General features: G+C 41.4%; 1 protein-coding gene across 1 annotated transcript in view; it reads right to left on the reverse strand.

Annotated features, from left to right (window-relative positions):
- LOC143382624 (contactin-associated protein-like 3) overlaps positions 1-23,625 on the reverse strand; it is a 152,805-nt gene extending 129,180 nt beyond the window's left edge. The window contains exon 1 of the mRNA XM_076836864.2: positions 23,485-23,625. Within this exon, the coding sequence (XP_076692979.2) occupies positions 23,485-23,610 (126 nt within the window). The 5' untranslated portion in view covers positions 23,611-23,625. The remainder of the gene's footprint in view (positions 1-23,484) is intronic.
- Between the last annotated feature and the right edge of the window lie 392 nt (positions 23,626-24,017).

Genomic DNA, 24,017 nt, shown 5'->3' on the forward strand with positions numbered 1-24,017 from the left:
GCTGGTTCTGCGAGGGACATAAAGTATAGACTGTGTTAAAGGAAGTGGATCATGAACTGAGGGAGGTCTAAGGTGGAGCTGTGGCTTTACAATGGAGAGCTCTTTCCTCCACGCACATTTCAGAGAAAAATCTCAAGCAACGAAAAAAACTTGAGCAAGTTAAACCAATAAAAATGTACCACAGTGTGATAAAAAAGACATTTAACCAATTTATAATTACACTCCTAACATATAAACTGCTTCCTTCTTTACAAGTTGAGACTATTAGGAGTCAGATTTCTGGTTATACGTAATCATTCTTCTCTATACTTTTGCAAACTTCTCTTTCTTAAAAATTTTATGGCTGTTTCTGTAGCAACTCCAAATGAAAACAGTGAAAAAAATTGCCTATTTTTTTTTAACTCTGAATACTCACTTCAAATCTAGATGAAGTAGTAAAGAAGATTACGAGCCTTTTGGTTCCTTGCTATTAAGAAGCATTTTCTTGGTAGATTTTGAGTTTATAGTCATTGAAAAAGTTGTAGGCATGTTTTTAGGTAGAAGTTTTGTGTTGTGGCAAGAACACCTGAGATCTACTCTCTTAAACGAAGTGCACAACACAGTATTGTCGAACTATAGGCACAATGTTGTGTAGAGGATCTCTAGAACTTATTCATCTTATGTAATTGAAACTTTATGCATGAAAATATAACAGGTGTTGATGAGGCTATGGAAGACAGGGAATTCTTGTGCACCATGGGTGGGAATGTAAAATGGTGCAGCGGCTATGGAAACCACGGTGGTGGTTCCTCAAAAGATAAAAAATAGAGCTACCATAGCATCCAAGGATCCCAGTTCTGGGTATTTTCCCAAGAGACCTGAAGTCAGGATCTGAAAGAGCAATTTGTCCTCCCACATCCATTGCAACATTACTAAGAGAAGCCAAGATGTGGAACAACACAAATGCTCGTCAATGGATGAATGAATAAAGAACATATGGTAGAAATTCTAAATCACTAGCTGAAGTGGTCCATAACAAATTTTAGTATTCACATGACATTTGTCATCTTGACACTCATATCTTTAGTAACCAATGATTTGAATATTATCTCTGTAGGGTTTAGATTTTTCCTATCACTGAAACTTCTTCAGTGGTGCAGGCAACTTAGAGATCCCCTGGGAACTGGTTCTCTGTGATTCCTGGCTGGACCCATTAGAAGAACTCCCCACAAAATTTTGCAGCTTCAGGATGGGTCTGGAAAGACTGAGGGTGGTGAGATCCCTCCAGCGCTTTCATCCTCTACAGAGCCACGGCCCAAGGCTGCTTCCCACAGGTCATGTTGTAGGCTCACTTTGCAAAATCCCCATGGGCCAGCCTGTGAGAAGCCTTCAGCAGGAGATGATGTGACCCTGAGAAAGTGTAAGTACCTAGCATCTTTCTGCCCACGTGCAACCTACTTACAGGCTGAGTGAAGTTCCACTAGATTTCATGGAAGGGAGGATGTTTTTTTACACTGGAAGATCTAAATCCAAGTTCAACAACTATCATGATTTCAACTATGATATGAGTCACCTGTCATCCTGGAACGTCCATGTCTTCATTTGAAAAATGGAGATGATAGTGACCCCACAAGGACCTTACCTGAGGAAAGATGTGCACATGTCCTCAAACATAGCACATTAGAAAATTCAAACGATTTCTACTTCAAATCCACTTTGGAAGGAAGCAAGGTAGAAAGAAGGTTTTAAAAGAATAAAAAAGAAGAACAAAGATATTTCTGTGTTAATCAGCTTGTTGCTGCTGTGAACAAAATACCTGACAAGAGCAACTCGGAGGAGGAAATATTTATTTTGGTTCATGGTTTTAGAGAATTCAACCCTCTGAATCCAAGGCTGGCTCTGAGGCAGAGCATCATGGCAGAGGTGCATGACAGAGGAAAGCTGGTAGGCTCATGGCAGCCAGAGAGGAGAGAGAGGGGAATGGGTCAGGGAGGGGACAGACCCTTCCAGGGCATTCCCCCAGTGACCTCTTCCTCCAACTTGGTCCCACCTCCCAGTACTCCATTCAGCCATCAAGGCTTGATCCGCTGCTGCGGTCAGAGCCCTTCTGATCCAATCCCACCCCAAAGCTCCCCCTCGGAACCTTGCTGCGTTGGGGACCAGACTTTCAACACGGGGCCTGCGGGCAGGCATTCAGGGCAGGAGCATAACATTTTTATTTATTGGTATTTGCTCTCATAAATTCTCCGAGGCTTCTGAAAGGGGCCAGAGGAACCACAGCAAAATAACAAATGCTAAGACATGATTTGCTCCTTTCTTCTTACTGCATTTCAAAACTTTACTAAATTCTCCAAGTTAAATGTTTTCTCATTTGGGTAAAGGAAAATTCGGTTGAAAAGTAGGATCTAGAAAGGAGTTATACTGGAAGAAACAGTATTGTGTTTCAGGATTTGCATACGTGCAATTTGCAAGAGCAAGGTGTTTTCTCAGGCTGCTTTTCTGAGAGAGCTGTGCAAGGTCCGCTTCAAGTCTGCAGGATCTGCTTCCTATGTGCTCACAGAGAGCACATTCTCAGACCTCACAGCTAATGTTTTCTTCACTTTGACCTCAACGTAGTATTTGCTTCTCAGATGGCTCATTATCATAAGTCACCCTTTAGTCCTCCTATCACTATTATTGTTTCATGAGTCCTTGGATGGGAGATTTAAGCCAGAAATAAATTAGAAAAATAAAAGCACATGCTTCTGCAGTATTCTTCTTAAATACTGTATCGCATTAAAAAATATAAGTTATGGGGCATTGACCATCCTCATTAACACACATGTGAAAGTACAACTATAACGTGTGTATGCATGGTCCCCGGAGACAGCAGTCCTCGGTATTTACTGAGCAGTTGATTTCCTTCAAGGTGAACATGATTTAACTTACAGATGTTGCCATTTTTTGTAAAGGGCAGTCAGACTTCCCTGTATGAGTCTGCATCACTAGGAGTGAGTAGAAAATCAGCCTGGCAGTAATGGAGGAAATGAAGGAAAGTGGTCACTGGAAAAATGGTAGCACATGGAATTAATAAAGCTAAAATCAAGACGAGAAAAGCAGAAAGCCAAACCGAAGCAAAAGTAACCCCAAAACAAGTCAAAAAAGGGAAAATAAAAATGATGCAGCAAACTCTGCAAAGAAGGCCCAGAACCTGGTGGGGCCTAAATCTCCAGGCCCCCACGTAGGAACGGTCAGCCTTGCTCTTTGATTTATTCTGCAGGTGAGGACTCTCCATACTCTGTCCCTTGCCACTCTCACCTGCATCTTCTTTTCATTCTTTCCTCCCTTCCCTCTGTGGTTCTCAGACTGGGATAGTGACTTAGAACCAGTCGCCTGGGTACAGACTTGTTCAGAGAACACGTCGGAGGGGACAGGAAGAGCCTCTTAGGACTGCAACTTAAAGACCCAAACTTGTCTTTCCCTCCATCTGATGTTACTGTAGGGGACATATGAGGCAGGGCACCAAAGATAGAAGAAAGAAACAGTTTTATTTGGCTGCAGCCAGGTTCAGAGGGCACAGCTTTCGCTGTAATCAATCAATCCCCTGAACCCCAAGTTCAGGTAGTTTCAGAATTTTATACCCAGTGTGTAAGGGGAGGGGCTCACAAGTTCACAGTCTGCAGAAGCTCCCCTAAAGCAGATTTCTCTTTCTCTGTTCTGGGAAAGTTAACCCTTCAAGGACAGCACCTGAGAAGGGGAGAGCTTCTCCTCCCCTTTCTTTCCTCCCCTGCCAGCTGTTACCATGGAGCCCAGTGGGTAACTTCTGTCATCTCAGAAATGTAGACATCTCCGTGAAGCCCAGCTCAAGGCCAGAGGCTTTGTTAAAGGATCTGTCTTTTTATTATCACACTTTGCATTTGCAAACACACTTCTACAAACTACTCTACTGGATAAATGTTTGTGAAATACTAGTAAAGGGGCCTTTGGCACCTGGAGTGCTGATTTCTTCCAGGCCAGTGGCCAAGTAAAATAGAGCAACAGGAAAACAGGAAGTTTACCTACACTGAACTCTTTTGTAGACTCTTTTGCTGACAGTCCTAAAACCAACTACGGTGAAGATTTCTGGAGAAGCTTAGTGAAGATTTTCTGTGGAGGAGGGGGTGCCACTACAATATGTCTCTGTAAGAAGATGGGTCTCCTCGTGAAGCAGGGCATGCACTTTACCTAATGCTGAACTCTTCCTCCCTGATGAATTCCAAACCTGATTAGAACAGCCGTGCCTGGTCTATACCAGGTCTGACTTTCTAGGCAGACAGAATCCAGAGGCACCAAACAACTTGTTGCTAAGTAGAACGCTGAACATGGTCTGAGCCAGGACAGCAGCAAAGCCACATCCCTCCAGGATGCTGCTCAGAACCCGAGGCCAGCAGTTTCCCCAGGCTTCTCATTCCTATCTCCCTGGACAACCTGCCAGTTTATCTGCTCTCAAGATCCCTGTCTCCCTAATGTACCTTCCTACTTCTCTCCTCCTTTCTTGCGGTTCTTTCTTCTATATCCCTCATTTATAAGGAAGGAAGAAAGGAAGGAAGGGAGGGAGAGGATGGGAATAAGAAGGAAAGAAAAGAAAAAAAAAGACTTGCTTAATGTTAGAATGTTCTACTATAGAAAGAAAAAATTGAGACCTCTCTATTAGGGCAGCTCAGGTTTCTAATCGATCCCCCCACTGACCCATTATGCAACATGAACAAGTTGCTTAACCTCTCTGAATCGCATTTCTTCATCCCAATTTCATGGTGAAAGAGTAAATGATATCAGACACCTAAAATTCCTATAATGGGTCTGGGGTTGTGGATCAGTGGCAGAGCCTGGCATGTGTGAGGCACAGGGTTCGATTCTCAGCATCACATAAAAATAAATAAAGGTCCATCAACAACTAAAAAAAAATTACTTAAAAAAAGTTCCTATAATGGCACCCGATTCACAATAAACATTCAGCAGTATTAGGTGCCAGTCTGTGATGATCATGTTGATTGAAATCCAAACCTGTCTTTTGGATATCCCTGTCCTAAAACCCTTAGGAACACACCTTCCTCATGTTTCCTCATCCTCCTTGTGGTGAGATCTGAAAGCATTGTTATCAATCTCCCATCAATTGCAGAACAATAAATTTCCTTCCTCACAAAAAATAACCAAAAACAGTGACAAAATAACTCTCCTCCTAAATATCACCTGAGTGTTGCCCCCTCTGCATTGCATGGCCATTGTCACGGACTAAACTCCAAGGCGTTCCCTCACATCTACCTCCATCTCCTCCATCCCAACTTCAGAACTCGCACAGCTTTGAGGCAGACCCATAAGACGCCTGGACTGACCATGCTTGAGCTTTGTGAGCTCCAACTGCTCCACTCCAGCACTCTCTCCCACGGCCACCTCGACCATCCGTTGGGATGGTGGTGCCATTTTTCAAATCTTGGATATTTAAATTCTATAGATGGGTGTACATTTCCAGATTCTGTCAGAATTCTCACCTTCATATAGATCTGCTTTGGACATGTTGACTTTCTGACCTTGTCAGCCTTTCAAGGTCTAACTATCCTCCTTATGCTGCCACAATAGTATATATATATATTTTTTACTCACTCTTTTGTCAATTTGTTGGCATGCTAGTGTCAAAGTCATCAATGACAACATCCCTACAGAGGCTAATTTGGGGCCGATCCAATGCGCTGCCTCCTCAAGTCCTTCACATATTTGAATGTTAATGAGAAACCCCAGCCTTGCAGAAGGAGGCCTTATACATGACCTCCAGCCTGTGGTCTTTAAGCCACCAGGACAGCGGTTCCCAGCCTTGACTCACACTGAAATCTCCAGGTGGACCACTGAACACATCCTCAGGTCCCCCACGCCTGAGTTTCAGACTTCAGTGACCTTGGCAATGGCCCACGTAGGTATTCTCAGTGTAAAAACATGTTGTCACTAGAGGTCCCTTTTGTTCCTTCCATGTCCAATTCTTTCTTCCATTCCACGTGGTGGCCGTACACACGTCCAAACTCCCTGCTCCAATTCCACTTTCCCGCGTGGCTCTTACCACAAAACTTGAATCTTATGGACAACAAATAGATAACAGGCAGAAAGTCCCTTTCAGAAATTTCACATAAAACATAATTACCTCTTCCTCCTGTTTCAGAAAAAGTACTGTCTCTTTTCCAGCGTCTTCTATATCCTGGGTCCTTCTTCCTACCACCTCCTCAGGTACCTGTTCTCTGAGTCCCTTGTGTTTTGTCCCTTCCACACACACCTGCCTGCCCTGCTGCTACGAGGTGAGCTGTGTGGGGCACTCACCAGAAGCCAAGCAGATGCAGCCAAGCAGATCCCAGCCCCCAGAGCCATAGGCCAAACTAGACTTTTGTTCTTTATAACTCACCCAGTTTCAGGTATTCTTGAAAGTAGTAGACGGAGTCCCCCAGGTTGTAATCACACACAAGTGTCTTTAGGTTCTCCTTCATCCTCTCTTCTGCTCACACAAGTCCATCTCCTTCCCCAAGCATCACGCTTCTACCCAGCCTTACTTGCTTCCTCCGTTTCATTATCTCCTGTTGCTCCTAAACCCCTGCCATCAGGCATCTCCTGTCCTCGGGCAGATACAGTTTATATCTCTCATTCATTGATACAGATATTTTTGTTTCACTCTCACAATAATCCCAACAGGTACATAGTAGAGTAATACCTACCCGTACTGATGAAGACGAAAGGTGTTAAGAGATTAAGCTACTGGCCCGCACAGCTAGTAAGTGGTGGACCCCATATTTGAACCTGACTCCTTCTTTACCTACTTCCTGCTCTTTCCTCCCCCTCACCCAATCTTTGCTTGCTCGGATGGCAGCTCTGTCCTACCTGATTTGACATTCCGAGTGTTTGAGTCCATCTTGAGCTAGACTACAGAGGTAGAACCATGATTTCCACAAATCCACCCTTAGGATGCACACATGTGCCATAAGAGAGGTCGGGTGCTGAAGGTTCCTACTAATGTTTTCCCTTCGGCACCTTAGGTAGCCAATCAGGTCCAGCCACAATCTGAGGAGCCTGGAAGGTGAGGATCAACAGAGAAAAAGAGGTTGGACAGATGGGTGGAGAAGAGAGGGAAGATGAGAAGACGGGAAGAGACAGACAAGGGTGACTAACCCAACACCGAATGTTCTGGAGCCCTGGGAGCAAGCAGCAGTTTGCCCTAAGATGTGACTCCATGGATTCCTGGTAACCAGAAGTTGCAAGCAATAGCAAAGCAGGCAGCCCATGAAAGATGGGGGGTCGGGGTTGCGAAAAGATATATATATTCCTGAGCCCAAACTCAGGTGGACCCAGAGCCTGCTCAGTCTGATCAGAGTACACAAATGTAGTTTCCATTCAGAAATAATTTTTTAAAAAATATTTCATCTCATAGCAAAACGATTTTGGGTCAGACAGGGAAAAAAAAAAATCTCAACTTTAAGATTCCAAACAGAATAAGAAATCGATGGTAAGCCTTGTGAGAATTCAACAAATGTATTCAAATATTTGTCTGTAGCAAACTAATGAGATGTGATAAGGACAATGCCTTCTCAGTACAGAGGTGTTTTAATTGTGACCTGGCATCTCTGACGTGGAAGCTCTTGAAGAGAAGCTAATTTTCATTTGAGTTTGCTTAATTAACTAATTAAGGAAGCAGTTCTGATTCCGAGGGTGGAAAAAAATCATTATTAATGTAAATTTATTGACCATTTTATTATTTTGGAAGCAAGGGTGGAGAGAATAATGCCAGAGTAATTTTGCATTAAGTTTTCAAGCATCTTTTATAGTCATTTTTGCAAACTTCTTTACAATAAATACAAGCCTTTCTCGAGTCTGAATTTCTTTCCTTTCAGTCAGAAGTTTTGCTAATGAAGCTTTTGCTGGAGTGGAGCACAATAGCTCCCCAGGGACCTCTTTCCACCATTGAGGTACTTTTTCTCTTTCTCTCTCTTAAAAAGAATAATATCGTGTCTTTAGAATGTTCCAGGCGCCCAAAGAAAGACAAGCCATTTGGTTTGAATGATTTGAATGATTAATAAGGACATTTACAAATACAAAATAAGAGATAAGACTTCAAATTCAAAACGAACATCGATCTTTAAAATGGAGAACAAAACTGACTTCTTCTACATCATTTCTGTCTGATACGCACGATTCTGAGCCTAAGTGGTTGATGTTTCTCAGGCCCATCTTTTCTCTTCGGGCTTGCAGCTACTTCAGAAGTGATGCGTTGGCCCTTTTACAAAGGACAACTTTCCACAGCACCCAAAGTTTACTGCACAGGAACATTTGTGAAAGGAGAAATGTGATTTTATTGCTGTAAAGAAAGGCTTTTACAGGAGCATCTTTAGAATGGGACAAAAAGAGGAATTGGGAATATGGACAGAAGTCACTTGAGAGCCAAGGGCATCATAGCTCAGTGGTAGGAGATGTCTAGGGCTGGGGTTGTGGCTCAGTGGTAGAATAAAATTGCCTAGCATGTGTGAGGCTGAGAGAGAGAAAGAGAGAGAGAGAGAGAGAGAGAGAGAGAGAGAGAGTCACCTGGTTCAGATCTTACTCCTCCATTATGAGGAAGAGCATTTCTTGTATTTCTACACTGTCAGAGCTATGTAAAGTGTCTTGCTATAAATAAACAGAAACATCTATAATGTAATCCATGACATGACTAGATAACACATTCCATTTTATCCAAAAAGGTGGTTGTTTAGAATATAGTACTATTGATATTTATTCTTATCCATGTACTAAAAGGACACGTTAGGCAAACATCCATTGTAGAGCTGATTTAAGATTCTATCTATATTAAGGAGATATGACAAAGTCCTCATTTCTTAGAATTCTCAGTATGAAATGAACAATGCTATCTCTAATAATGAGACAGACTAAGTGATGCACATTTTAGCCAGTAGTCCATAGATATTAATGTACACAGGCATTCATGTGTGTCAAAGGTATAGCTGGATGAGAGCAGAGTGAAAGTCATTGCGAAATAGAATAGAAAATAACTGAATTTCAAATGTTGTCAGGGAGAGATCAGGCAAACCATTACAGCTCCTGGTAATTCATAAAACCTCTGGAAATGGAACTGTCTCAGAAGCCATTTCTGTGATAGAGAAGGAATAACTTGGTGAATATTTTCAAGGTGGAGGGAAATATTTTGAAGATGGCAGGCACATGGCTTTACTGTTGGTCAGAGGGACCCAGGCAGAGGTGATGAGATGCAAAGCTCTGGGCAGGTATGCCCCAAACCAAGGACAAGCAAGGAGTGCTCATGAGCTGGATATGGCGGTGCACACCAGTAATCCCAGTGTTCAGGAAGAAGGCTGAGGCAGGAGGATCACAAGTTCAAGCCAGTCTGGGCAAGTTAGCAAGAACTTGTTTCAAAAAGGAAGGAAGGAAGGAAGGAAGGAAGGAAGGAAGGAAGGAAGGAAGGAAGGAGGGAGGGAGGGAGGGAGGGAGGGAGGGAGGGAAGGGAGGGAGGGAGGGAGGGAGGAAGGAAGGAAGGAAGGAAGGAAGGAAGGAAGGAAGGCAGGCAGGCTTGGGGATAGAGTTCAGGGGTAGCGTGCCCCTGGGATAAATTCCCAGTACCTGGGGAAACAAGTGATCATGAGGGTCAAGAGTTATGATCCTAGTGATTAATCTAGCTGCAAAAATGTAGAAACTGAGTCGATGATTGAAATGCAAAAGGAGGTCATCTTGGAAGAAAGCCAGGGTTAAAGTGGTGGACAGCGCCTACAGCTCCCACAGCAAAGCAACACATTTTTATGAAATGTATTTTAAAACAAAGGTGATGTGTCACCTCTGTTCACAAGGTTCCCTAGTGAACCCACCCAAATTCTGACAGATTTGTACTCATACGTTTTCCTCATTTCAAATGGATCCTCTGTGATAACTCTGATACCCTATCTATCAACAGAAAGGTCAATAAAAATAGAAAGCAGAGGACACAGCAAAGCTAATTCTTCTTTGAGCTTCAATATACTTTAGAGCACAATAATATAATGAATAAAACTTGCTAAGCTTTACATCATTGTTATTTATTGTAGATTATTTATTAAGGAGGTTCAAGTTCATCATTCAGTCTTCCTTAGGCTTCTTTTTTTCCAGCTTATTGCAGCGATGTGTGTGTATGTGTATGTGTGCACATGCAAATACATGTGTGTATATACAACCAGGAAACACTAACACAAGAAATAAGTTCACCCTATGAATTGAAAAGGGCACAGATCAGAACTTAGAATGAGCTGCAGCTGCCTCTGTGGCAAACAGATGCTGAACCACTCAATTTTAAGCCTAGAAAGAGAATCAATGTGTATCTATTAGTCTGTCACCTGACATTGCTGTTTGTGTAGGTCAAATTACTTAGACGCTGGCAATTCCACATGGTTCGGCCTGTAGCACAAGACTGGATCCTGCCTTTACCTTTCACTTCGTAATAAAAAGAAGAGAAGCTTACAGGTGCTGAGCCCCTGGTGCTTGGTCAAGGGTTTTACCAGAGGCCACTTTAGGAACAGGGCTCAGTTTTACCCTTCATTAGATGATATCCCCACCATAGCCCATGATCATCTAAGGCTGGAGAGCTCAGGGCATGGATAAATATCATTCATTAAACATCAAACAAATATGTCATCGAAATACCACTAAAATAAATATCAAAACTAGAATCTGATGCCTCCAGTCTAATTCCATGGGGCTTATAACCAAAATAAATGTTAACAAAGTTAGAATGGCATTTACCCTGAGTGAGATACATATTAGATACTAAAAAGAAAAGAAAGAAAATATATATATACCCAATAAGTCCCTTTCACAATATTCCATGTGGCTGTGGGTCTCTTTCTGACATGAGGCTGCTCTTCCTCATTTGAAAGCCCATGAAAGTCCCCTTCCTTCCAACACAGTGATGTCCACGTGGGCCACTCCACCCCAATTCCTCTCTCCTCTTCGCCCCCTACGATCCCCTCCCTCTCGGGGCAAGACAGGACTACACGCTCACTCTAAGGCTTTATAGCAGAGCTTTGCCGGTTGGTTTTCATCCTGGAGAAACTTCAGTGGGTATCAGAATTACATAATTTAGCCAGGCACCATGGCGCACGCCTGTGATTCCAGAGGCTTGGGAGGATCTCAAGTTCAAAGCCAGCCTCAGCAACTTAGCAAGGCCCTAAGCAACTCAGCAAGACCCTGTCTCTAAAATTAAAAAAATTAAAAATGTCTGGGATGTGGTTCAGTGATTAAGCACCTCTGTGTTCAATCCCTGAGACCAGATAAATAAATAAATAAATAAAAGAATTACATTATTTATTACTTTAAATGAATTTTAATTGCTTTGAATTTAATTGAAAAGACTATATGACACATGTAGTTTAAGCCATACATGGATCCATTTTAAATATATATATACAAAAAACCCCTATTCTTATCCAGAGGGGAAAAATTGCTACAATTATTTTTCTAGTGGACCCTTCCAAAAACGTCCTGTATTTTACATGTACACATTATACCTATAGATGTAGATATTCATTTTGGAAATTTCAAATGGGAGAATATTTTATTCTCTTCCTTGCTTTAAAAAAAATCTTGAAGTTCATTATCAGTCAGTATGTTTACCTCATTCTCTATTAAGGGTGAGTGCTATTGCAGAGTATAAATATTTGATTTATTTATCAGTCACCTAGCAATTAGAGAACTGTATCAACATATCATTTTACTATTATAAAATGGTATAATCTATGCATGTTCCCACATGCATATATGTGCATATATTAGTGCCATAAGGGTGAGATACATTCCTGTAAGTAGAACTACTTCATATAGCTTGTACATTGAGAGATGAAAACATTGCTCTTTTTGCATTACCTTCATCCAGAACACTGCAAGGAGATCAATTTTGAAATGTAGATATTGTCAAATGGCTGTCTAGGAGTTGTATCAATATATATTCCCACCAGCATCTGAAGTGGCACGATTCTGAATCCTCCAAATTCCACCCTCAACTCAGGAGCAGGCACATAACAGGTCTAGCTCTGGGGTGAGGCAGGGAGTTCAGATTCTGCAGCCAGACTTCTTGGGTTCAAATCCTTGAGCCACTACCCATTCACTCTACAGTTGGGTTAAATAGACAAAACCTGTAATTTTTTTTTTTTTTTGCTTTCCTTGTTATTATCTGGGAATATCATTAGTGTCTACCTCATAGAGTTTTGTTAAGGATTGAAACATGTACAAAGCACAAAAGAATCTTGCTGGGTACACACTGAAGCACTCAGGTTGTTAGGTCTTCAAACTACTTCATTTTCATTGAAATTATTTTTAACATGAGTCTTAGGCTAAGCAGTATATCCATGCTCTCACAGGGCTGGTGTACTGTTTACGTTTGATTTTAAGAGACTTTACACTTAATGCATAACTGTAAAAGTTTGAGAAAATAAAATGTTTTAATCCATCCTGCTGAGCTGAGGAGAGTCTCAGTGCTGCGGCTTTATTTTCGTTTCTTCAACGTGTAAGCAAGGCGAACATCATTTCATACACTTAGGAATCATTTCTTGGTCTGGACTGCTCATTAACATTTCTCATTTTTACACTGCTTTTCCGTCCTTATCCATCAATGTGTAAGGGTACTTTTATAGATAAGGACATTAACAGTGTTGTGTCCATTAAAACCTCATTTCCCAATCCTAGATTGATATCTATGGTGGCATTTTTTCATGTAGTACTTTTCTAGAAAGATAATTTATTTGTCTATTCAGTGTGATCTGGGTTTGCATTTTGCTTAAAAATATGTGCTCACTCCAATACTGTACAGGCAAACTTTCTCCCAGAATCCTCTGAGACTGTCTCTATGGATGCCTTAATTTATATCTTTAAATATATGAAATCTATTTTGACATAAAGAGTGAGGTCAGGGGCTGGGGTTGTGGCTTAGCGGTAGAGCGCTCACCTCGTACACGTGAGGACCTGGGTTCAATCCTTAGCACCACATAAAAATAAATAAATAAAATAAAGATCTTGTGTTCAACTACAATTAAAAAATAAATGTTTAAAAAAAAGAAGAGAGGTCAGGATCCAGCATTATTTTTTTTTCTTTTTGCAGATAACTACTTAATTGTCTTCATATAATGTATTAAGTAACTATTTTTCTTATTTATTTAAAATATCATATATTTGACATATCAGCATACATGTTGTAATTTATTAACGGATACCATATTTTTCTCTACTGTTCTTCATACTAATATTTAGCATCCAAAAATCCAGAATTCAGGTTTATTATATATTTCTCCTGTTTGTAGGACTAATTTCCCTTATTATAATTCTTTATACTAATTGCTTAGCTTATTCTTTTTTAAAATTAATTTCTTAGCTGGGCATGGTAGCACATGCCTGTGATCCCAGAGGCATAGGAGACTGAGGCAGGGAGATCCCAAGTTCCAAGCCAGTCTCAGCAACCTGGTGATGCCCCTAAGCAACTTAGTGAGGCCCTGTCTCAAAATAAAAAATTAAAAGGGCTGGAGATGTAGCTCAGTGGTTAAGCACCCAACGGTTCAATACCTGGTATTTAAAATTATTTTTTAAATTGACAAATGTTCTCAGGGTTTGGGAAGCTGAAGCAGGAGGATTGTGAGTTCAAAGCCAGCCACAGCAAAAGCAAGGCACTAAGCAACTCCATGAGAGCCTGTCTCTAAATAAAATACAAAAAAAAGGGGGGGGGGGGCTGGGGATGTGAGTCAGTAGTTAAGCCCCCCTGAGTTCAATCCCCGGTACCCAAAAATAAAGGTAATTAATGTATTCATTACCTCATGCACCATTTTTGTAGTGACAGCACTTGGAATCTACTCCCAGTGATTTTCCAGAACATCATAACTATAGCGGCCGTGTTGTATAACAGATCTCTTGAATTTATTCCTCTAATGTAATTGCAAGTTTGCATCCTTTTGATCAACATCTCCCCAAACAGCCTCCTCCCCGCCAGCCAGCCCTGGTAGGCACCACCAGGTTCTCTGCCTCTGAGTTCAACATTTTTTAGATTCTACGTCTAAGTGGGACTGTGCAGTATTTGTCTCTCTGTGCCTGGCTTATTATACTTAAGATAATGTCCTTTCTCCATGCTGTCATGAAGGATGGACTTCCTTTTCAAAGGCTCAGAGTATTCTGCCATGTATATATACCACATTTCCTTTCTCCATTCATCCACTGATGGCTACTTAGAGGGGCTGTGTTGGCTTCTATGAATAGTGTGCTACAGACCTGGACTGCAGGTGTCTCTTAGACTCGCTGCCTCATTTCCTGTGAATGTTTGCCTAGTAGTGGGGTTGCTGGATCATTTGCAAGTTCTATGTTAATTTTTTGAGGAATCTCCATACTGTTTTCCATAATAGGTACACTAATAGAGACTCCTACCAAGAGTTTCCTTTTCTCCACACCCTCACCACTTGCTATCTTTCTTTTTCTTATTACCGGGGATTGAACTCAGGGGCACTCGACCACTGAGCCACATCCCCAGCTTTATTTTGTATTTATTTAGAGACAGGGTCTCACTGAGTTGCTTAGTGCCTCACTGTTGCTGAGGCTGGTTTTGAACTCTCGATTCTCCTGCCATAGCCTCCCGAGTTGTTGGGATTACAGGTGTGCACCATCATGCCCAGCTAATTTTTTTTTAAATAACCACACTAACAGATGCAAGAGGATATCTTACGTAATTTTAATTTGCATTTCCCTGACAATTATTATTAATTAGAATTTTCACTAACTATATAGAGGGCTATTCTCCATAAGATAAAGTTTATCATGGTAGCCAAAGTTTCCGTGCAGGAAAAAGCCCTACTCATCAATATATTGGATAGAAGTAGCGTATATACTTCTTTTGAAAGAAAATTGCTTAGGTAAGCAAATAGCTCTGATTTGTCAATGTCACTGAATGAAAAATGAAGGCTGTGACCTCTTAGGAATTCTGTCATTGTAGGGTAGTGGTTTTCAGAAAGCTAAATGACTCACAGTTGGGAACCTAGAGGGAAATCAAAGGGTTCTGCTAGTAAACCAGGCTTCCATTGAGAAAGTCTCCTTCAGGGCCGTGGTAAAGCTTTTCTTAGAGAGCCCACAAGGGAGCCTGTTAGTTAGGTTTTCACTGCTGGGATGAAAACACCTGACAAGAACAACTTAGAGTAGGAAAAGCGTATCTGGGCTCATGGTTACAGAGGTTTAGGCCACGGTCAGCCAACTGATTCCACTGCTCTGAGCCCGAGGTGAGCAGAACACCATGGCAAGATGTTCACCCTTCCCACAGTTACCCTCCGGTCCTTCCAATTTATTAATCCATCAGGTGGATCAATCCACGGATTAGGTCACAGCTTTCGAGATCTGATCATCTCACCTCTGAACATTCCTGCATCAACCCAGGGGATGAGAGTGGCCACCTTGTATCCAAGCCACCACAGGGGAGATTTTCACTATTACCAAGACAAAATGGGACTGAGCTCTTACATGGATTCTAAATGTGACCAAAGAACAGAATCCCTAACAAAACCAGAATCTCTCACTGTGAAATTACTCAGTGGGATTCTGGAGTAGCCCTGTCATTCTTAATATCATCCTAAGTGCTTTCAAAAGTTTAGGGCATGGACTAAGGAAGGATCTGGAAGAGGTTCCCTCAAGGGGTTGGGGGTCAATGATGGCATTCCACTGCCGTCTTTGATTGTCTCATGACACTCATCCACAGTTGCCATTTTGATTTTCCACAAAATTCCTGGGCAATTTCATTCCTTCAAGCGAACCCAAGTGTAAGTTCAAGTTGCTTCTGCTGTGTCTCAAGGTCACAGGTCTGCCCATGGAGCTTATGCGGCCCTGACCCCCATCCTTCCCTGCAGAGACTACCTCTGTGCTCCTGGTGCTATCGGGATGCAGAGGGCTCCCCCTTCACACTAACTGGACTCGGATGAATGATATTAAACTAAAAATATTAACCCGAGGAGCTTTTTAAAGGTTTGAGCTTGAAAACAGAAAAAAAAAAATGAGTAGTGCTGTGTAGATCATGCATTATTAATAGAGCCCACTGACTACTGAAGTAACTTGTTGCATACTTTCTAAAAAATGCTTTTATTGTGGTAAGATAGATGTCACGTGAAGCTTAACATTTCAATTGCTTTCAAGCCTACAGTTCAGGGGCATTAAGTACATTCAGATCATGCATCCGTCACCACCAGCCTTCCTCAGAACTCTTTAAATCCTGCAACTGAAACTCATAGCATGCCTTTTAACAACTCATGAAGTGGGCGACACCCTGTGACGCCCTTCAGTTTGCAAGGAAGAAGGCCCAGAGCGTTGGAAAGGTCAAATTGTAGAGGTGTCACTTGATGTGGCACTCCTGGCTTGCACAGACCTACCTCAAAGGAATTTTTAAAGCTTGGGCTGCTTGACCTTAAACGCAGCTTAAGAAACACTTCCCATTCAATGGTCACCACTCACAGGAAAGATTCTGTCATGACTGACGTTCTTTCTCTTTGAGTTTTGCTCTGAGGTGGATTACATATGTTCAGAGCTAAAATTTTTGCAGAATTTTTCATCAGGAAAAATGCAAAAAGACTGTTTCTTCACCTTCTTGTAAATCAGGACTTTGGATGCAATGATTCAAAGATCAGGCATGGAGGTACTGGCGAGCCCAGAGGGCATACAGCTTGACACTCTGATGCCCAGGGTGTTCTTCATAAATAGCAGATGGCATTAGTTTCAATCATGGACAAAATATTTGCTTTTCCCTCTTGCTTCCTATTTAGGAAAAGCCCTTTCCTTCAAGGGAAAAAAATATTGTCTAATCTTGAGTATTCTTTGTATGTGCACAATATACATGGATCTGTGATAATGCAGTCAGCTTTATATAGACAATATGCCCAACTTGGTGTTAGATGAAGGGAAGATGATATGAAGATGTGGAGATATAGAAGGAACTGGCTGCAGTCACTAGAGCCAGAAGCAGAATAAACATCAATGGAGACAGGAGATCAAATGATCACCCCTGAGCCTGGAGGAAACAGAGCTCAGGCACTGCACCTGTATAACAAGACAGGGGCCTGGCTCTGTCCTGCAGACCTGCTCTCCCTCTGACTCACCTGTGTCAGTGCCTGTCAGGGGCGCAGGGCTTGCTGGCTATCCAGCCACCCCACCAGCTCCTCTTCTCCCAGGGTCACCTAACTGTCGCCTGGCTCAGAACATGCACTCATTTGCATTATTGTAGAAGGACAAAGAAGCCATTAAGAGCTTTTCTGTCTGCCTGGTGCTTAGTGCAGCCTCTTCCATCTGGTCCCTGCTCACTCCAACATGATCAGCTCTTCTCTGATCCCCCATCTTCATGCTCTTGAATTAGATGCCCTCACCTATGCTCCAATCAGGCAGACCATCAAGGAGAAAATTCAGACAACCTGTACTGCCAGGGAGGTCTACCAGTGTACTTCAGGAACACATGGAGTGAGCAGGTATATTTAGATTTCCCAGTTTGGATGGCAATACATTTTGGGTCCTGGAATGGTTTGGATAAGAGGTATCCCCCCAAAGCTCCTGTGTTGATGTAGGAACATTCAGAGGTAAAATGACTAGATTGTGAAAGCTGTCACCTAATCAGTCCAAATTACTGTGAATGGACTAACTAGGTGGTAACTATAGACAGGTGGGACATGGCTGGAGAAAGTGGGTCAGTGGGGTGCGTGCCCAGGAAGAGTGCAGCTTCCCTGTGGCCCCTTCCCCTTCTCTCTCTCTCTCTCTCTCTCTCTCTCTCTCTCTCTCTCTCTCTCGGCCACCATGAGTAGAACAGTGACCCTCTGCCATGATGTTGTGCCCCACCGTGGGCCAGAGCAATGGAGTTGGCCAACCATGGACTGAATCTCTGAAGGCATGAGCCCAACTTTTCTGCTCTAAGTTGATCTTGTTGGTTATTTGGGTCACAGCATCAAAAAACTGACTAACACAGATACAAAATTCTAGGAAAAGAGAGATATTTACTAAAAAGGATATTATGTGGAATACAAATGAGGGGGGAAACACTTCTTTTACTAAAACTACTTTTAAAAATCCTAACATGACTAACATAACTTAATAGTCATGCCTTACACCTAGACACCCTGTCTCCAGTTGCTAACAAAGGGCACCTTCTGAAAAATGTGTTATTAAGTGACTCTGTCATATAGTGATTGTTAGAGTGTACTTAACACAAACTAAGATGGCTGGGATGTCCCTAAGTCATACAGTCCAATGGGACCACAATCACATATGGCTGTTTGGGGCTGAAATTTCATTATGAGGCAAATGACTGTATTCTCAAATAATATTAATTATTCCTACTGAAGGACTTAATATCTGTGGATGTTATTTGTATTCCAAAGTAACATGGTGATAAGATGACCAGTACTGAGAAGTAATTCGGCTGAATTTCAATACGGATGAAAGGTGATTCTTTGAAACAAAACTTGGGAGAAGATAAAGATAAAACTTGGGAGAAGATAAAGATAACCAATGATATAATTAAAGCAAAACTCATCCTCTTTGCCGGAAAGTTAAAAAGTTACAAAACAAACTCACACAATATTATTCAGGGGATACTTCTTTTTCTTTGCATAAAATCATTCTAACAGAGCGAGAGATCCAGAACACAAACAAAACTCCATATACAGTACCAAGAAATAATGAGTCCCCCAAGGAAACACACAGCAAGGGAAGAGACAGGGATGAAGGATGGATGAGGTAGAAGGGTTGTGTGTACGTGTGTTCGGGCTTTGAATAAAAGAATTTTATGCAGAAGAGAATATTTATCTGAGAAATGAACCGAGGAAGTTATATATGCTAAGTTACCTAGGGAAAGATTTCAAAGGGATTGAACAGATACTACAAAAGACGGACCTCACTTGACACCTTTAAAGAGCATCCAGAAGCACAGTGTAGCACAAAATGTTAAGAAGCCAGAGAGAAGCAGTGAATACAGTCAATTTTGCTTCCTTTAATCTACAAAAGTTCATTCTTGAAAACAACTACAATTGTACAGTACACAAAATCCATGGTCATTTGCAGCAAGAATTAAAGAAAATAAAACTCCTCGAATCTTGTAATTGGAAGCCATAAGCAACAGTTCAGGGGAGGACTGGGAGGCAAGCCGTAGTGGTCATGGTGGAAGTGATGGAAGCTGACAGACCCCACATATTCTCAAGGGATTTGGGGTTGACAGGATACACTGATGGAGCCAATGTGGGGTGTGCAGGAATAGAGGTCACTGGTGCCTCCAAGGATCTTGGCTCAAGCAGCTGGTAAATTTGGCAATATTTACTGACAGGTGGATGCCCAGGGGAGATAGGTTTGGTGGTGGGGAGGGTGTGGAAGGCAATAATTTGTGCTTAAGCATGCTCATTTTCTTATATTTTTGACCCCCAAACAGAAATGGAGTTTGATGCTTACGGGGAAAGCTTGAAGCCAAGTGGAAGGATTGGATAAGTATCTGACCATGGCCAATCCCAGCCGGTAGAAAATTTCATAAGGAATTAAAGACTGATCTATTTCTTTACAGGTTTGGTTCTTAAGTCTCACAGAAATGAGTGGAAAATTGACACTAGGGATGATGGCTTGTGGCTGTAACAAAATACCTGAGAAAAATAACTTAAGGAAAGAAATATTTATTTTAGCTCACAGCTTCTGAGGTTTCAGTCCATGATTACTTGGGTCCAATGATTCTGGGCCTCTGATGAGCAGAAAGAGATGGAGGAAGGGGCTGCAGATGCATGTTATCCCCAAGAGCACACTCAAGGACTCACTCCCTCCATCCAGATCCCACCTCCTACAATAATCACCACCTTCAATAGTTCATTCAGTTATGAACCCAACAATGGATTAATCCATTCATGGGGCCAGAATCCTCCTGATCCAATCACTTTCCAAGAGCCAAAGCCTTTGGGGGACATTCCAGATCCAATGCATGACACCTTGACACCTGATTTGTTTCAGATTCAGATTGTTTTTCTTTCAGATTTTAGGAAGGTCCTATACTGCACACACCAAGTATCAGTGACTAGGCGGAAATCTTACACATGACTATTTCTGCAATAAAACACATGGATATTCACATTAAGCAGGATAAATAAAGAACATAAACAGCCCCCAAAGTTGGAACATTCAGATTTTGTTGCTATATGAGTTTGGGTTTTATCATTTTAATCACTTTGCTTCTGGAATTAGGCATTGCAGAGAAACAAGTGTGGATCTTTAATAATAGAAAACATTAGGGTAGCTAATGAATAGACCCAGACCCAAAAAATTAAAAAGCCATTAAAAAAACAGGATAAGGAGAGCATCCAAGAAATATACAAGGTTAGGGAATAAATTTTTAATGTGTCCTTAACATAAAAGTAAAAGAAATAGGCTTTTTAGAAGAGATCTAGAGACACATTCTGTTTTCCTTCGAGAGGAAGGTTAGTGTAATAAATCTAAGGCAAGCACTGCAGCCAGTCTGAATCTGTGCTAGAAAAAAATGATAGTTAAGTTTATAAAAACATGCAGTTTTCTTTAATCCATAGTGTAAATAATTTTATACATAAAAACCAAATCTCTTTAAGCTAACTTATTTTAACTCCATTCATATCCAGAATTATTGCCTTGATAAAGGGTGAAAGCTCATATAAGATATGCAATTTATTATTACAGCAGCAATGACAAGACTATATAACAGCCAATATCAACTCATCCTTTTAAGAAAATGATAAACCTAAGACAATCAGTGAATTTTATTTCTGAAAAAGTAACTGATACAGAACACACCAGAGAGGCCACACTCATCAAGAATATAATCGTGATTCAGCTTATATTTTCCTAGAAGATATTATTAAAGTCTACCAATCACTTACTTATTTACTAAAAGAAGAATGGATGACTGAACAATGAAAAGGTCCCTTGGATGCTGAGGTAGGTGGAGAAACTCAGCTATCTGCAGAGGCATTTCATAAGTCAAACGTGAGACCCTTGCTCTTGGCTATTTTACAATTTTCATGAAACTCCTCATAGTCTCTCCATCTCGGAATGGCCAGTCCTCTTGCATCTCGGAGTTCATGTTACTTCTGCTTTCTAGGACACCTACCTTCACCACTCTGCAGCACTCCAAACATTCTCTTCAAGGCCTGTCTAAGCTCCATTCTGCAGTCCCTGGGGTCTGTGTCTCATAGGTGAACACCCAATAATCATCTCTAGGCTGGTCTGTGAGTTCCATCTCTTTAGTATTAACTTTGGTTCACCCTACAAAATTCTGTGCAATCAGAGTAGGCACTGCATTTATTAAATGGTGACTATTTGCAGGTCAGAGGGATGGAGGATGAAGGGCAAGCAATGACAAAGCCCTGCCCTCAAACACTTCTTGGATCAAAATGGCGGAAGGAACCAGATCCTCACAGTACCACGCGTCCTAGTTTTAGTGCAACCATGTCCTAGACAAGTGCAGGGCTGGGAGAGACTACGGTCAGTGTGGTTGCTCAAGAAAGGCGTCCTGGGAGAGGATGAATCCCACTCATTAATTCAGAAAACATTTGCTGATGTTCTGGTCTCTACATGGAAGAGTTAAACTCCATAGAATGCACTTATTTCCTAGAGAGTTAACTTCCATAGAATGCACTTATTTCCTAGAGCCATTATAACAAAGTACCTCACACAAAGTAACTAAGCTCCTAGAGGCCAAAAGACGGAGCTGACCACAGGGCAGCTACCTCTACAAGCACTTGGGAAAGACCTGTTCCACGCTTGCCCACCTCCTAGCTTCTGGTGACCTCAGTGTTCCTTGGCTTGTAGACGTCTTACTTCCTCTTCATGGAGTGTACTTTCCCTCCATGAGTGTCCATCTTTGTGTTCAAATGTCTTCATTTTAGGAGGAGTCATATTGGATTAAGATCAACCCTATTGACCTCATTTTAATGTGGTTGTAAATACCCAATTTCAAAATAAAGTCAGCTTTCAACATACTGTAGGTTAGGATTCCAGCATATGTTTTGGAGAAGCACAAGTCAACCCAAACCAGAGATGCAAAAAGAAACTATGAGTTCAGAGGATGCTCACGCTGTGATGTGGCTTCAGGAAAGGAAACCAGTCACTCCAGTGAAGCTCAGCTCAGCCCACAGGGGATGGGATGGTGGGGACTGGCATTTGGTGCTACTTACGCTATTTTGGATTAATACGGACCTTATTCTTCACATTATTTCTCCCTAAGCATATAACCTTTAGAATAAGATTTTTTTAAAAAAAGGAAACAGGGAAAGAAGGGAGAGGAGACAGATGGTGTTGGTTTTACAATATCTCTTTTATAGGGAAACTGTCCCCAACCTTTTAAATAGCCTTCATCAATGCAGAGCAAGATTTCAAACACATCTGAGTTACCTCCAAACATTAGGTACCAAATTATTTTTGCAATACATTTCAATTAGTTAAATACACAATAAGTTAAATATTCACAAAATTAAAACAAAAATTATTCTTCCAAAAAGGCTTTGAGGGCTGGGGATGTGGCTCAAGCGGTAGCGCGCTCGCCTGGCATGCGTGTGGCCCGGGTTCGATCCTCAGCACCACATACAAAGATGTTGTGTCCGCCGAAAAACTAAAAAATAAATATTAAAAAATTCTCTCTCTCTCTCTCTCTCTCTCTCTCTCTCTCTCTCTCTCTCTCTTAAAAAAACAAACAAAAAGGCTTTGAGACATAATCACCAATAGAAATGTCACCACCGTGAGGAAATTCAAAGTCTTCTGGAGGATCTCACTGAGATCTACAGCCTGGAACTTCTCAATGTTTCTACATAATAAAGAAAACAGGATTTTTCAAGTTCAAAGCCTGTGTTCTTGAACTTGTCCTACATAGAGAAACTGCTCATTTATTAAATTTTAATTTCAGAAGCATGAGATTAAATCAGAGAAAACGAAAGAATAAATTCAATATACTAATGTGAAATCATGCAGAGGCAATGCTAAAATATATTATTCAACAAAACAAGGAACAATTACATAGGATTTGTATTATTCTTAATCTTCCACACTACTTAAGGATATAGTAACAAGACGCTCTTTCAATATTTTCTTTGAAATGGGCAACTTGCTTTCATTTAAAAATTTTTTTCAAAGTAATCCTTAAAATTCTTTTTTCTCAATAGAAGTATCTTTTGCAAATATCTTTCTGCATTCTGTAGGTTATCTCTTCACTGTTGCCTGCTTCCTGTGTTGTATGGAAGCTTCTTAGTCATAATCTGATTTTTCTACTTGTAGTTTTGTTGGTTGTGATTTTGGAGTTTTCTCCAAAATAGCCTTGCCCAAACCAATACCCTGATTTAGTTACTATTCAGTGCATAGACGTATCTAACAGACTGTACTTCCTAAATATGTGTAATCGTTATGTGTCAATTGAAAACAAAACAAAAAGTGTCCAGGAAGACCGTTTCTCTTTACGGGTTTGCAGCAACAAGCAGTGATTCTTATTATTGGAAAACATACCCAGATGCTCTCCTCTCGTCGATATTGCTTCCAGTTCCTCCCACTGTCACTGAACATCAGGAGGTAGCTGGTCACCCAGTCGGAGCTCCCGTATCCACCCTGGGTGGCCACAGCCGTGACCTCCATTCTCTCTCCAAGGTCAATCTGCAGCCATTGGTATTTATTTGACACGAGTGGGGTCCATCCGCCAGCTCCTTTTTTAAGGCAGAAAAAAAGAAGGAGAATGGTAAGGAGGAGGAAGACATAACTTAGCAGACCTGTTCCTGGAGTAGCAAACAGTCAGCTTAGAAGTATACATAAACTTGAGAAAATCATAGACTCGTGTTAGAAAAGAACGAGGATGGACCCTACATTGTCCTCACGTTTAGCCAGATGACTCAGTGTCTGACGTCATGTGGGCAGCCAGTTCACCATTCCCGCCATTCCTGGGGGACCAGTTCTGTCCTTTGTCAAACACAAGAGACTGAATTCCCACAGTAAGGCACAGTATTGAGCACTAAGTAAATGAAAACAGTCAAAACACAGTCCTTGTG

The sequence above is a fragment of the Callospermophilus lateralis genome, chromosome 17 (genome assembly GCF_048772815.1).
Source record: "Callospermophilus lateralis isolate mCalLat2 chromosome 17, mCalLat2.hap1, whole genome shotgun sequence".
Lineage (NCBI taxonomy): Eukaryota > Metazoa > Chordata > Mammalia > Rodentia > Sciuridae > Callospermophilus > Callospermophilus lateralis.